Source organism: Ammospiza nelsoni, chromosome 5, assembly GCF_027579445.1.
Source record: "Ammospiza nelsoni isolate bAmmNel1 chromosome 5, bAmmNel1.pri, whole genome shotgun sequence".
NCBI lineage: Eukaryota > Metazoa > Chordata > Aves > Passeriformes > Passerellidae > Ammospiza > Ammospiza nelsoni.
The window spans coordinates 6198480-6211054 of NC_080637.1; the positions used below are offsets into that span (position 1 = coordinate 6198480).

Below are 12575 nucleotides of genomic sequence, written 5' to 3' on the forward strand. Positions count from 1 at the left end.
TTGCAAAATAAAAACTTTACTATAATAGTCTTATCATTACACTCTGATGATTGATTTTAAACATCATTATTCATGCAACTTGAAAATACCAGTCCAATATTTTATACAAGGTAGAAAAGGTCAGACAGAAAGGTTACATTTCCTAGAACTTTGAAAAAAATCCAAACCAACCAGTATTTAATTCAAGTATATGCTTTAATTTCTCTTTCCTCTTCTAAAGTTAACATATTTTATATTGACTTCTGGGGAGCTGCTGATGGATACAAAATGGAAGATGTACAGAAATGCTCAAAATGGGCCCAAGGAATGAGGGGACAGTTAAACCACAGTTAAATGTGGACATGAAGGTATTTCTTGCTCTTCTATTTTTAGCACAGTCAAAAGACATCACCAAATACATAAGCTTCTAACCCTTATGATACAGTCTGGGAACTCCACTCTAATAAATCCTATTCAGGACTGCAGCCGAGAGCAAGCACTAATGTAAAGATGCAATTTAAACTAATTCCAATTTTTTTTTAACCTTTCAGGTTATGAAATACACCTGTGGACTCCACCATGCATCCTTCTGCAGTATTTTCCTCCCCATCATTCAAATGAAAGGGAGGCAGATAATAAAATGGGGGAAATATCAGTCACATAACACTCCAGCACAGCACAAATTCATTATTATTACAAGTTGTAAGCATAGTTCAGTCTGTCCAATAAAGCTCATAATTCAGATGCTTTATTTACTCAAAATATGTCAACAAATAATTTTTTTCTATGTACTTCTAAAGGTCTCTGAAATGTTTGTTGTTTTTAGGGAGAAAGAGATGCAAGTTATTATCTTGGTGCACATTTAGAGAAACCAGATTTAAGTGTGAAGGAACACAGCTTACCGTATTATATATGGAGTATGCAGCTAAAATATGGAACAAAGATTGTTGCCTGGAGAAATAAGAGCAGAAAATGAAAAAACTATAGTATTATCTTTTGTAAAAACAGAAAAACATAGAAGTAGTGAACTGCATTTTGGAAACATGTTTTCCCAATTTAACTCGTCTAGCACTAAAGAACAGGATAAACAACATTTGACAACAATAAGTGCTTCTGATTTGAAGCCTATTTTGTAATTAGCACCTTTATGACGTTTTACACGTTGAAATGTTTCAAAAAGTATCAATATACTTTAGAAGAGAGTAGTGACACATTTAAAGACAGGTAAAGTGAAACATTGCACGGGTGACATTTCAAACACTGATTTATTCTGAATGCCAAAATTTAAAGTCCCCAAACTTGTTGTCTGTGCTTGCAGAACACTAACAGCTGTTACTGATTCCAAACAGAGATGTAGAAGTGAAGATGTGAAATACACAAAGCAGCCACAAAGGTGTCTTAATCTTGGCACTGAAATTAAAGTCTGCTCTAGTGACTGCTACTGTCAAACTGAAGATAAACAATATTAACTCTGGCTCAGCAGCCTGTGCTCAGCCCTCTGTTAATCTCTGGGTACTTCAGAGCTAGAATTACAAAAAAGCTTTGTAGAGGTCCCTTGCTTTCTGTAAAACAGTCTAACTTGTGAAGGTAGCCAGACAAAAAGCCCCAAACAACACCAAACCAGCCAGCACCACTCTGCTCTTTCCAAGTTGTGTATAAAAGTAACAGTGGAGAGCTCTCATAATCAACTTTTAAACTCACAGCTACTTTTTGTCACCCTTTCAGGAGAGAGTCTGGATACCTGAATGCCTATTTTCATCTAAAAGTAAAACTGCTAAAATTTAACAAGAGTTTTGCATATTGTCCTTTTTCTTTCCAGTGAAATTTTCTCCCTGTTACTAATCAATGAATGGAAAGAGATATTAACAGGCTAAATCAAAGAAAGCATAAGACAGAAGGTGCTTATTTTCATTTGGGAAGAGGATTTATACTTGGAGAATTTTATCAAAACACCTGCATTGTGGCATTTTGGTTCACCCTCTTGCAGAACTGAAGTTCAGCCATTCTCCAGCAACCAAAGAAAGGTGTAACAAGGTACTAGCCATTAATCTAGAGCCTCATTTTACAATGCCAAACTAACAGGTCCCCATGAACACAGGAACCTCCTGTACCCTCAGCTGACCACATGAACTGAGCATAGGAGCTCAATCTCATTCACAGTTCCCTACACAGAATAACAGTGATTTCAGCATTATTTACACTAGATGGTAGCACTGAAGACCTGTAAAAGAATGAACCTTCAAAGGCATACAGTCTTCTTAAAAGTCAAACAAGCAATTGACTCACCCAGGGGACTTTATTTCATTTCTATGTGAAATGATTTCTGAATTTTTCAACGAGGCATTGCTGGAAATGCATAATATATGTACAGTAATTGTGAGATCTGCTCCAAGTGTGAAATTGCTTTAGGCAGCCGAAGGCTTTCCTGTGGACTCTGAGGGCGTGGTTACACCAGCCACAGGGACTGGAGCTGGCTCTGCTTGTGTTAACCCCAAAGTGAAGAGGCAACGAGCTGCTGCTGACATCTAAAATGTGTGCACAGAACACAGAGAGGCCTGAGCAGCACAGGCACTGCCAGCCCTGGATCAGAACTGCACTGCCTGCGTGGAACCATCTCAGCCTGGGAGTCTCTGCTCTGTGCTCCTTCCTTACTGCCTTCAAAGAAATTCCCCTGATTCAGGATTTTTTCCCCAAAATATCTAGAATAATAATGGAAGAAAATGTTTCTTTTATTATCACATTAAAGCCCACAGCTCTGAGTACCACTTTTTGAGAACAGCAGACTACCATAAAATCTGCCTTGGCAAGAAAAGGAGATTAAAAACTGAACTAATACAGAGACAGAAGGGGAAAAATACCCTCTTCTTCTCAGCAGGGTGCTGATGCTGCAAGCAAGCAACAATACTGATGTTTGTATCCCCACTTTTTCACTGTTAAGCATTTTTAAAGATGACAGCTGCCTAATATTCCTCCTCTAGTGGCAGCAAAAAAATACAACGAAACAAAACATTCTGAAGAAATCCAAAAGCATTATGGCCTATAGTTGTAAATAAATGCTCACTTACAGAAATACTGCTTTATTTGGTTCTGAATTAGATAATGGGAGAATACAAAATCCAAAGGAAGGCTGAAATCTCTGGGGGAGGGAAGCTGACTTACTTGACACCGTATCTGTCCCGGAACATGATGTTGTCTCTGTACGTGCGGTTCACATCCAGGTCAATTTGCCGAATATCTGGTGAACACCCTCGTGCTTGGTACTTCAATTTCTGGGAACAGAGGTTTAAAATTGTGAACTCTAAAAGAGCAGAAACCTGCTTGACTGTACAGCTGTGTTGAATTAACTGCCATCATGGGATTTGAAACAATACAGAATAGCAACTCACAGGATTAACAGTTTCAACTTCCAAAATAAGCATGGACATGTACAAATTCTGAGAGTCAGAAACAGCCACAGAGTAAAGATGGACAAAGACCCATCCCATAATACACATTTTTTGGACACATCATTCACAACTCATATTTAAGACTGCTTCAGCATTTTAAATTTCTTATTGTCATTTCTGAGGGAGGCAGAGCACTAGAGAAAGAAAATTAATTTTGCTACTCAGGAACAAGGACCTGAGGTGTAAATGCTCTAGACTAGGCTTTAAGGAAATGATTTTGTGTGGTTTTCATACTTCTCCTGTCTTTTTCTCTAGCAGCAGTAATAGCTACATAGCTGCCAGTTATTACCTAAATATAGATAATGGACATTTCTCCAGTAATTTCCTCTGTCTTTCTGTTCTAATCTAATTTAGCTGTAGAATATGTCTACTTTAGCACTTGCTTTAGTGTTTTATAATTAAATCCATTTTTGTAATTGAGTACTTATGAAACCTGCACAAGTCTAGACTGACACCTTATTTTTTGCACTTACAATAATTTTCTCTTGACTCTCATTCATTTACTCTCACTTCTGTCAGTAAATTTGAGTTTGCAAGACCCTGGATTCAATATGGTATTTTTAAAACATTACTTCTGACTATTAGAGAATACCACAGACGAGCAAAAGGCAAAACTCTACAGACTCTGGTTGCAAGAATACAAGAGTAAAGTAAAAAATGATAATAACAAAGGGATCAAACAGGGAACAATAATATGCATCAAGTCTGCAGAACACAACCAGAAACTTTAGGCACATGAGGGACTGCTTGTAAGTCATTGAACCAACACAACACCAACCACAATCTCAGCTATGTGCACTTTCAGTACAATTTAAACTGAACACCCAGAATGATTTGTTCCCCAGACAGACTGAAAAGCAACAAAAGGAAAATTTCTAGTTTTAAACACCTATGATATGATGGAATACAGGAAAAGAAGCACCCTAAGCCCTTGCAATCTCTCATGTGAAAGAAAAGAAAGGTAGCAAAAGTTTGAGAAACAGGAAGGACAGAAGGTTAAGAATTGAAATTTCCCCTGCAAAGAGAACTGAAAGAAGCTATTTGACCTACAATAAACATTTATTATCCTTCTGACTTTAAGGTGTGCAGTTTGTAAGTGACACTGGCAGTGAGCAGTGTTAGTATCACTTCAGGAAATAGGAAAATAGAGAGCAGCAAGATGAGTATAACAAATAAATCAGATAATGATGGAAGAAACTTTCTACTTCTGTGTCTGAACTACAAACATGTCTTTGTTTTGCATTGAGCATTAGATGACATCAATAATTCCTGAAGATTATTTCACCTATTTTTAAATGTTTCTAATTTTACTTGGCATTCTTTCTCACAACTGCATTATTCACATAACCTGTTTCACCTCCTTTGGATCTCCCACCAGTCTTATTGAGGAACTTCAAATATATTAGTCAGAAAAAGCAGCATGTTAGACCAAGAGCAAGAAATATGAGGAAGGCAACAGACACCAAAATTTAGATAACATCAATACCAACACCAATCTTCTTTCTTAAGAATCCTCATCTACTGAGACTCAACCTCAGCTCAGCTCTTGAATACACAGCCTTTTTCCTAGCTAAAACAAGCAATAGAGTGCAGTGTAATTTCTAATTAATTTTTTTTTAATTGCATAACAGCAAAGGCTTAATAAAGCCTCTAGCTTTAGTATCTGATATTTTTAAATTAATATTAAGTAGAAATTCTACAAACTCACATTATAAAAGTCTTTCATTTCTTCTTTCATCTTCGGAACATCAAGCAACAAAGACCAGACTTGCCCTCTCAACTGCAGTGGGATCCCTTTATAAATTCTCCTATGAAACTGCAAAAAAAGAAAAGAAGGTAAAAATGCAGCCCAATTTACAATGCTCTGAGTAAAAGGAATAGTGATGCACAACATGCTGAAGAGAAAAATGGAATTACACCAAGCACCCTAGGAAAGGGATGACCTGCTGGGGACAAAGTGTTTTGAACAACATGTCCAGCAATGTCATTTGGGACCTCTTGCCAGAATCCAGAGGCACAAGGACAAAACAGACACATGGGCCAAACCATCCCAGGTGATGTTTTCAAGCCAGGACTTTTGCATGTAGGAAGGTCTATCCAAATTGTATCACCTGTGCTCAGCAAATGTTGTAATTTAGATCCCAAAAATCAGATTCTTAGCAACACTATTTCAGGATAAGCCACAAATAGCTCACTGTAATTACAGTATATAAATAGAAATAGCAAAAAAGCAAGCAGCAAAATCACAAAGCTTTAAAAATTATCAGTAAAAACCCAAAAGCAGAACTGATTTTTGAATTTTTCTAAAACTGCGACAGTATGCTCAAATGTACGTGTGCAAGGAAACAAACCTTTTGTGAGACCACAAAAAAACAGAATGTGCCATTTCTAAAGCTAACAGATCTCACATTCTATTTCTAAACTAATAATCAATCTCCTACATGCATATTAAAACATTTGCAAAAAAAAAACCAAAACAAAAGAACACAAAAAGGTGTTATCCTCTTTTGAAGACATATCTAAGACAAGGAAAATTAAAAAGACAACTCTGACACAGAAAGTGAACCTTTCTGAAATTATGTTTTTACCATTATTTTAATGATTACACAGGGAGACAATTAGGTTTAAAGGAGAACAAACCACTCTCCAATTTTTTCTTTGTGTTTATCCCACAATGGAAGTTAGATCTTAAAAATTTCAGTTGACAAAGCCACCACTTCTTTAAACATTTTTATAAAAGTTATGTTTGCAGTAAGAAATATTTTAAAAGCAATGTCCTCCTCAAAGACAGGACTGTTTTTCTTTTCACATATTTCACATCTCCAGTTTTGGGAAATTAATGAACCCCTCGTTGCAGTGTATTTCCAACCCTGCTGCCATTTGGAATATATCAGCTTTAAAGGTGTCTTTAAAGCCAGCAAGGATTTGTGTCTGGATTGCAGAATCTCTAACTCTTGCACAAGTAAGGTTATGAGTTTCTTCCCTTGTTACTTTTTCAGATGAAAAACATAAACTTGTATAAGATACAACAGCCATCCTAGAGGCTGTCCACAAAAAAACAAAATGTTGTGCTTCATGAAGAAAACTCTGCTGCATTAATACAAAGAATGCTAAAGCAGCAACACTTGCAGTGTGAGCACAGCTGTGCCAGTGGAGTTTTTCCTGTAAAGATGAAGAACAACACACAGAGCTCCAAAGCAGCCTCCTCTACAGATGAGCTCAGGTCACACAGGATTTCAGTGGGTGCCAACCCAGACACAAGGTACCTGCTTGTGGGAGAGAAGAAAACTCAGTCTTTTGAAAGCCAAACACTCAACTGCAGAGGACTCATCCTAGGAAGAGATTAGCCTGTCTACTGGAAAGCAGAATGAGCCAAATTTGTAATATCTTCTCTGGAAATCTGCAAGAAAACTATGGAAAAAACATGCAGTGATCTATGTACCCAGTGACAGGTAGTTTCATTCCTCAGACCCATGTGCAGCAACAGAATACCTTCACAACAAATATTTTTGTCAGCTAATTATCATTTTGTAACTCATTTTCAAATGTCTCCAAGAACAAAAGGTTACTAATGAAGACAACTGGTTGAAAAGTAAATTCTCAAGACTACTGTTGTTGTATAAATTAGTATTTTGGGAGAAGGTCAGGTAGATATAAAAGGCCAGAAACAAGCCTTTATCATAATAGCTCCTTATCCAAACAGAATTAAAACAATTCAAACCATCCATCCAAACTGAGGAGTTGCTCAGGGTTTTCTGGAAAATAAAATTGAAGGAGAAGAATCTCCAGCTTCAGAGGAATCCATGGCATTTACAATTTTCCCATCTTCTGCACCGCCTAGATTGAAACAGCCAAATGCTAGAAGAGCCCTTACAGCAGTAAGTAAAAACTGAGAGAGAACTGTGGAAGCACTTTTCACAGAAAAGTTTGAAAAGTGAGTTGCAAACATAACTTTATAAAGAGGAGCAAGGACAGAGAGGTGAACAGTTTCATCAGCCAACTACAGCTATGCCAAAAAAAAACACAGGAGGAAAGCAAGCATTTTTAGTAGCTAAGTTCTGAATTGTTGCACTACCTGGCAGAATAAACCCAAATAACATTCACAGCTTCTTGCAAACCATTTTAGATCTGTGTTCAACTGACTCTGCTGTTCCACCTATTATTTTATTGAGGCAGAGAAAAAGCTCTCAGTCATCCCAAGTCATTACCAGATCCTGCCTACAGACTCAGCAGAACACAAAACCAAAGATTTTCACTATCTGATACAAAGGAGAGAAATGTCAGTCTGCCATGGGCTCCAGTGGACAAACAAGAACATGGAAACGAGTGTGAAAATTTCATATCCAATGGAAAACTGAGAGGAGTGGCTGATACACCAAGAGGGCTATGCTGCCACCCAGAGTGATGTTAGCAAGCTGGAGAAATGGGCTGCCAGGAACCTCACAGAGTTCAACAAGGAGAGCTGCAAAGTCCTGCACCTGGGAAGGAACAACCCCAGTCACCAGAACATTCCAGGGGTCACCAGGCAGGAAACAGCTCAGAAGAAAAGGATCTGGGGGCCCTGGTGGACACCAAGCTGAGCAGGAGCTGGGGCAGTGCCCTCGAAGCAAAGATGGCCAGAGGTATCCTGGGCTGCACCAGGCAAAAGCAACCCCAGCAGGCTGAGGGAGGGGATCCTTTCCCTCTGCTCAGCACAGTGAGTCCAGTTTGTCACACTCACATTTTCTGAAAAATCCCTTCATCCAGGGTTTTCTCCTGGGAAGCTGAGAAACCTCAGAGAAAAAGGAAAACAAATTCTTATCTCATTTGCTTCTCCTGTGTTTTGCTCACATGTGGAATGTGTTTGGAGATTGTTTACTACAGGTGATTGCTTCATTGGTTTCATGTGAATTGTTTTGATTCATTGGCCAATCAGGGCCAAGCTGTGTTGGGACTCTGGAAAGAGTCAGGAGTTTTCATTATCATCTTTTTAGCCTTCTATAAGTATCCTTTCTGTATTCTTTATAGTATAGTATAACATTCTTTAATATAATATGGTATCATAAAATAATACATTAGCCTTCTGAGAACATGTAGGCAGATTCATCATTCCTTCCTGCCACAAGGGACCCCACAAATACAACAGCAGTTCTCAACACAAGATAGACATGGACACATTGCAGAGGGCCACAGAGATGATGAAACTTCATCACCTCTGCCATGAGGAGAGGCTGAGAGGGCTGGGACTGTTTAGCAAGGAGCAAAGAAGGCTCAGGAGGATCTTATCAATTTGTCTGTAGCACCACCCTGAAGGGAGAGTGCAAAAAGGGCAGAGCCAGGCCCTGTTCAGTGGTGCCCACTCACGCAACCAGAGGCAATGGGCACAAACTGAAACACTGGAGATTCCCTCTGAACGTCAGGAAACATTTTTCACTGTGAGGGTGACAGAGCAGTGGCACAGGTCACCCAGTCAGGCTGTGGTGTCTCCAACACTGGAAATCTCAGAATCCATCAGGACATTGTTCTGGACAGCTCAAGCAGATGCAGCACCAGGTGACCTCCAGAGGCCCCTTCCAAGCCCACCTTTTCTGTGACCCTGTGCAATGCTGCAGTTTTGTGAAAATGACACAGCTGTGCTGCACCTTGGGGAGTGAGGGGGGAACTCACACACACTTTACTGCAAAATTCATTTCTGATAATCATTCAGTCACCAAATAGTTAAAGAAAATATAAATGAGCACACTGATTATTAGCTGGCTGAACGTCTTTACCATAAGCACCATGCTAGTGCCCTCTGCTGTCTTTTATGTCCTTATGTAATACCAGGTAAAACATCTGCTGAGAAATGCTGCTTGTATCTGTATACTTGCAGAACTCTCATCTACTTTCCTGCTCTCTTTGAATTAATTATTAAAACAGAAAGTAGAAATCACAGGCAGCTAATTTTTTTTCTGCTTCTGGGAAGATGAAATACTGAGTAATTTTATTTGGGCAGATTAAGGTTTTCTTAAGATAATCACTCAAAACAAAGCACAAATGCATAAACTCAGAGTTCAGATAAAAAGACAAATCTATAAAAACATTTATCATTCAAAGAATGGGGCTATGGGATCTGAGATATTCCCATCAGCACAGGACACAGAAAAAAGAAAGTGATGCTCAATACATATAATTATATAAACACCGGATTCATAAAAATACAGGTTTAAATTCTCTAGCACATCTAATCATTCAGACAAGGACAGCAGTCAAAGTCCTGCAATTATTAATAAGATTGTTGATCCTGAAGTAGGTAGGAGAAACTGACACTAAATGAGGCCCCATCACATGGGAATTCAAAGGAGCTTCTCATGCAAAAACAAACTGGGCTATAAATACACTCAAGATACAGAATGAACTAAAACCCTTATAAAGCAAGAAAACAAAAAAAAACATTTAGCTTTCATCTCAATGAAGGCCATAATGTCCAACCTGCAAAAACACCTGGAAAAAAACAAACCTCCCTGTGGGATCTCAGCACCTCAGGACTGAGGTGCAGAGGGACCGAGACCACCCTTGGGGGGCTCGGAGGTCCTGGAATGTTGCCAGAAGTGTCTGGTGGCTGGACTTTGATCCTACACGGGAGACAACACCTGTATGAGGATGGGAGGATTTCACTGGGGTAAATGGTGAAGGAATAAGTTAATTAGAGTGTAAAACACAGGGTTTAGGATTTCTGTACAGGGGGGTCTAAAGAAGTAAGATGGAGGAATTGGGGTGTGTCCTGTTCTTCTTCTTCTTCTTCTTGGCCTCCATCTTCTGTGGTGATGCTGGCACTTTGGGATTGGTTATTACTAAAAGTGCACTGGTTAATAAGGGTAAAAGGTATTGGGGAAAATTGATAAATATTGTATACATAACTTTGAGTATAAAGATAGGTGACTGCCCCGGGGGCTCGCAGTGTGCTCATGGCTGGCTGCTGAGCAGACCTCTGTCGGGCTGAGAGAAAATCTTTTAGATAAACAATTAATAAACACCGAGACCGAGAAAAGATCTGGAGCCTCTTCTCGTCCTTTGAAGCGCGGGCTGTCCAAGGCCACCCTGGGCCTTTCCAGGTCACTCAAACAGCCGGGAAACCGACACCTCCCCTTCCTTGCCTGGCCCCCATCCCTCCAGCTCACAAACCCAACTGGTTTCTGGAACGAGAAATGAGGCCACTGTCACACAGCACTGGCCTGAAGGGTGGCAACTGGCCTCATTGCTCCTGCAGGATATAAAGCTGGTTTTCTTGAAAATAAAACTCTCTCAGCTGTCAGGCAGAGCTGCACAAGTAGCAAAGGGACTCTGCCACCTCAAAAAGAATCCGTGATGAGAAGCATAAGAATTAAAATCTGAAGGCTCACAAGAAAGTATATTTATAATGAAAAGAAAATATATTTATAAAGGCTGCTGCCTTTAGAGGTTCTTCAGCTTCTGTGGGTTGCAAAAAAGGAAGAAAAAGTGCAAACAGAAGAGCTGCTCCATCTCATTCAAAAATCTCAGGAATGCAAAGAGGGTTCTTCATTAAGGCTCTGTGTTCAGACTCCAAACGAACTGGAGACTTGATTATTGCACTGTGTGTGAATGCCAGAGCAGCTGGAAATGGCAGCTACCCTGATTGTTTCTCTTCTTCCTTTCCCCTTCAATTTAGGCAACTTCAATCACAGATAGATGAAGGCAGACAGGGAAAGACAGAAATACTTTGGTGGAAATACTCAAATGGGAATACAACATATAACAGTTTTATTTAATCTTTCCTGAAAGTTATGATCATACTAAGCCAGGAAGGATTTACTATCTGTGGGTGGTTGATTGTACCCTGAACTACTAAGCAGTAGAATACAAATAGGAAATAAAAGCACAAACAGAGAAGGACCATGCTGAAACACAAACTTTGCTGCTCTGTGACACTTCCTGCATAAGAAATGATTGATGGGGAGATGAAAGCTTTATTTTGACAAATATCAATCAAGCAGAGACACAAGGGCAGTTACACACTTCAGAGTGGTATCTGTAAGAACCATGACAACTCCACTGAAAGAGATGCCTAAATGACCACACAGGAATCAAGGAGTTTTATACACAGAGAGCAAGTCAGACAAAAGCACCAGGAGGCCTTTATGAATGAACAGGAGTGCCTGGACAATCTCAAACAGAAAAAGGAATCTTATGGGGAAGAAGCAAGGACAGGCAGTTTGGAGGAATACAGAGAGATTGTCCAAGCAGTCAGGGATCTCTCAGAGAACTGAAGCCCTGGTGAGATCAAATCTGGCCAAGGACATACAGGCAACAAGAAAACCTCCCACATAAGGAAGAAATTGTTCCCTGTGAGGGTGCTGAGACCATGGCACAGGTTCCCAGAGAAGCTGTGGCTGCCCCATCCCAGCAAGGGTCCAAGGCCAGGTTGGATGGGGCTCTGAGGAAGGTGGTCCTGCCCATGGCAGGGGGCTGGAACTCAGTGATCAATAAGGTCCCTTCCATCCCAGGCCATTCCAGGATTCTGTGACTCTACATGGGCTCACTTTATTACACCATACTCCACTGCCTCTCAACTATTACCCAAACATGGTAAAGCCTGGCACATTTCTGGTCTCAATATGACAATTCTTCCACCTTTTTCCAGTTCCTCATGGGCATATGGGCATTCATTCTAATCTCTACTCCCCACACCATCTTTTTTACAAGGTTTAGCACAAAAGTTCTAATGGGAAAACAGTGTGAAGTTTCCAGATGCCTCATCTATTTCATCCATCCATCTATATATATATATATATATATATATATATATATATATATATATATATATATATATTCTTCAGCAGTCAAGACCAGGAGAAGATGTAAAATGAAGCATCTCAAATGCACACACACACTCACCACTATGTTAATGTTTTCTCATTCATTTTCTTTGGGAAGTTATGACAGGAAAAAAAAAAATTCAGAAGCAGCCTTTAGGCAGCTCTGCAAGAGCACTGAATGAAAACTGTAGTTTGCAATTGGACATATGACAGTTTGGGATAATGGAATCAGATATATGGATTTATTTACAGTATGTGTACAGTATGAACAGATCCCTTCAAGACAAAGCTCTCTTAGCTGTATATTATGAAGGCTTATCACAAACAGGCTGTCCAAAGTCCTGTATTTTGTACA

General features: G+C 39.5%; 1 protein-coding gene across 2 annotated transcripts in view; it reads right to left on the minus strand.

Moving 5' to 3' along the window:
• The window catches only part of USP6NL (USP6 N-terminal like), a 113987-nt gene that overhangs the window by 22470 nt on the left and 78942 nt on the right, over positions 1-12575 (minus strand). For both annotated transcript variants that reach the window (XM_059471976.1, XM_059471974.1), the window contains 3 exons: positions 5134-5241; positions 3139-3248; positions 882-930 (listed from right to left, as the gene is read on the minus strand). In XM_059471976.1, coding sequence (XP_059327959.1) covers positions 882-930; positions 3139-3248; positions 5134-5241 — 267 coding nt within the window. The remainder of the gene's footprint in view (positions 1-881; positions 931-3138; positions 3249-5133; positions 5242-12575) is intronic.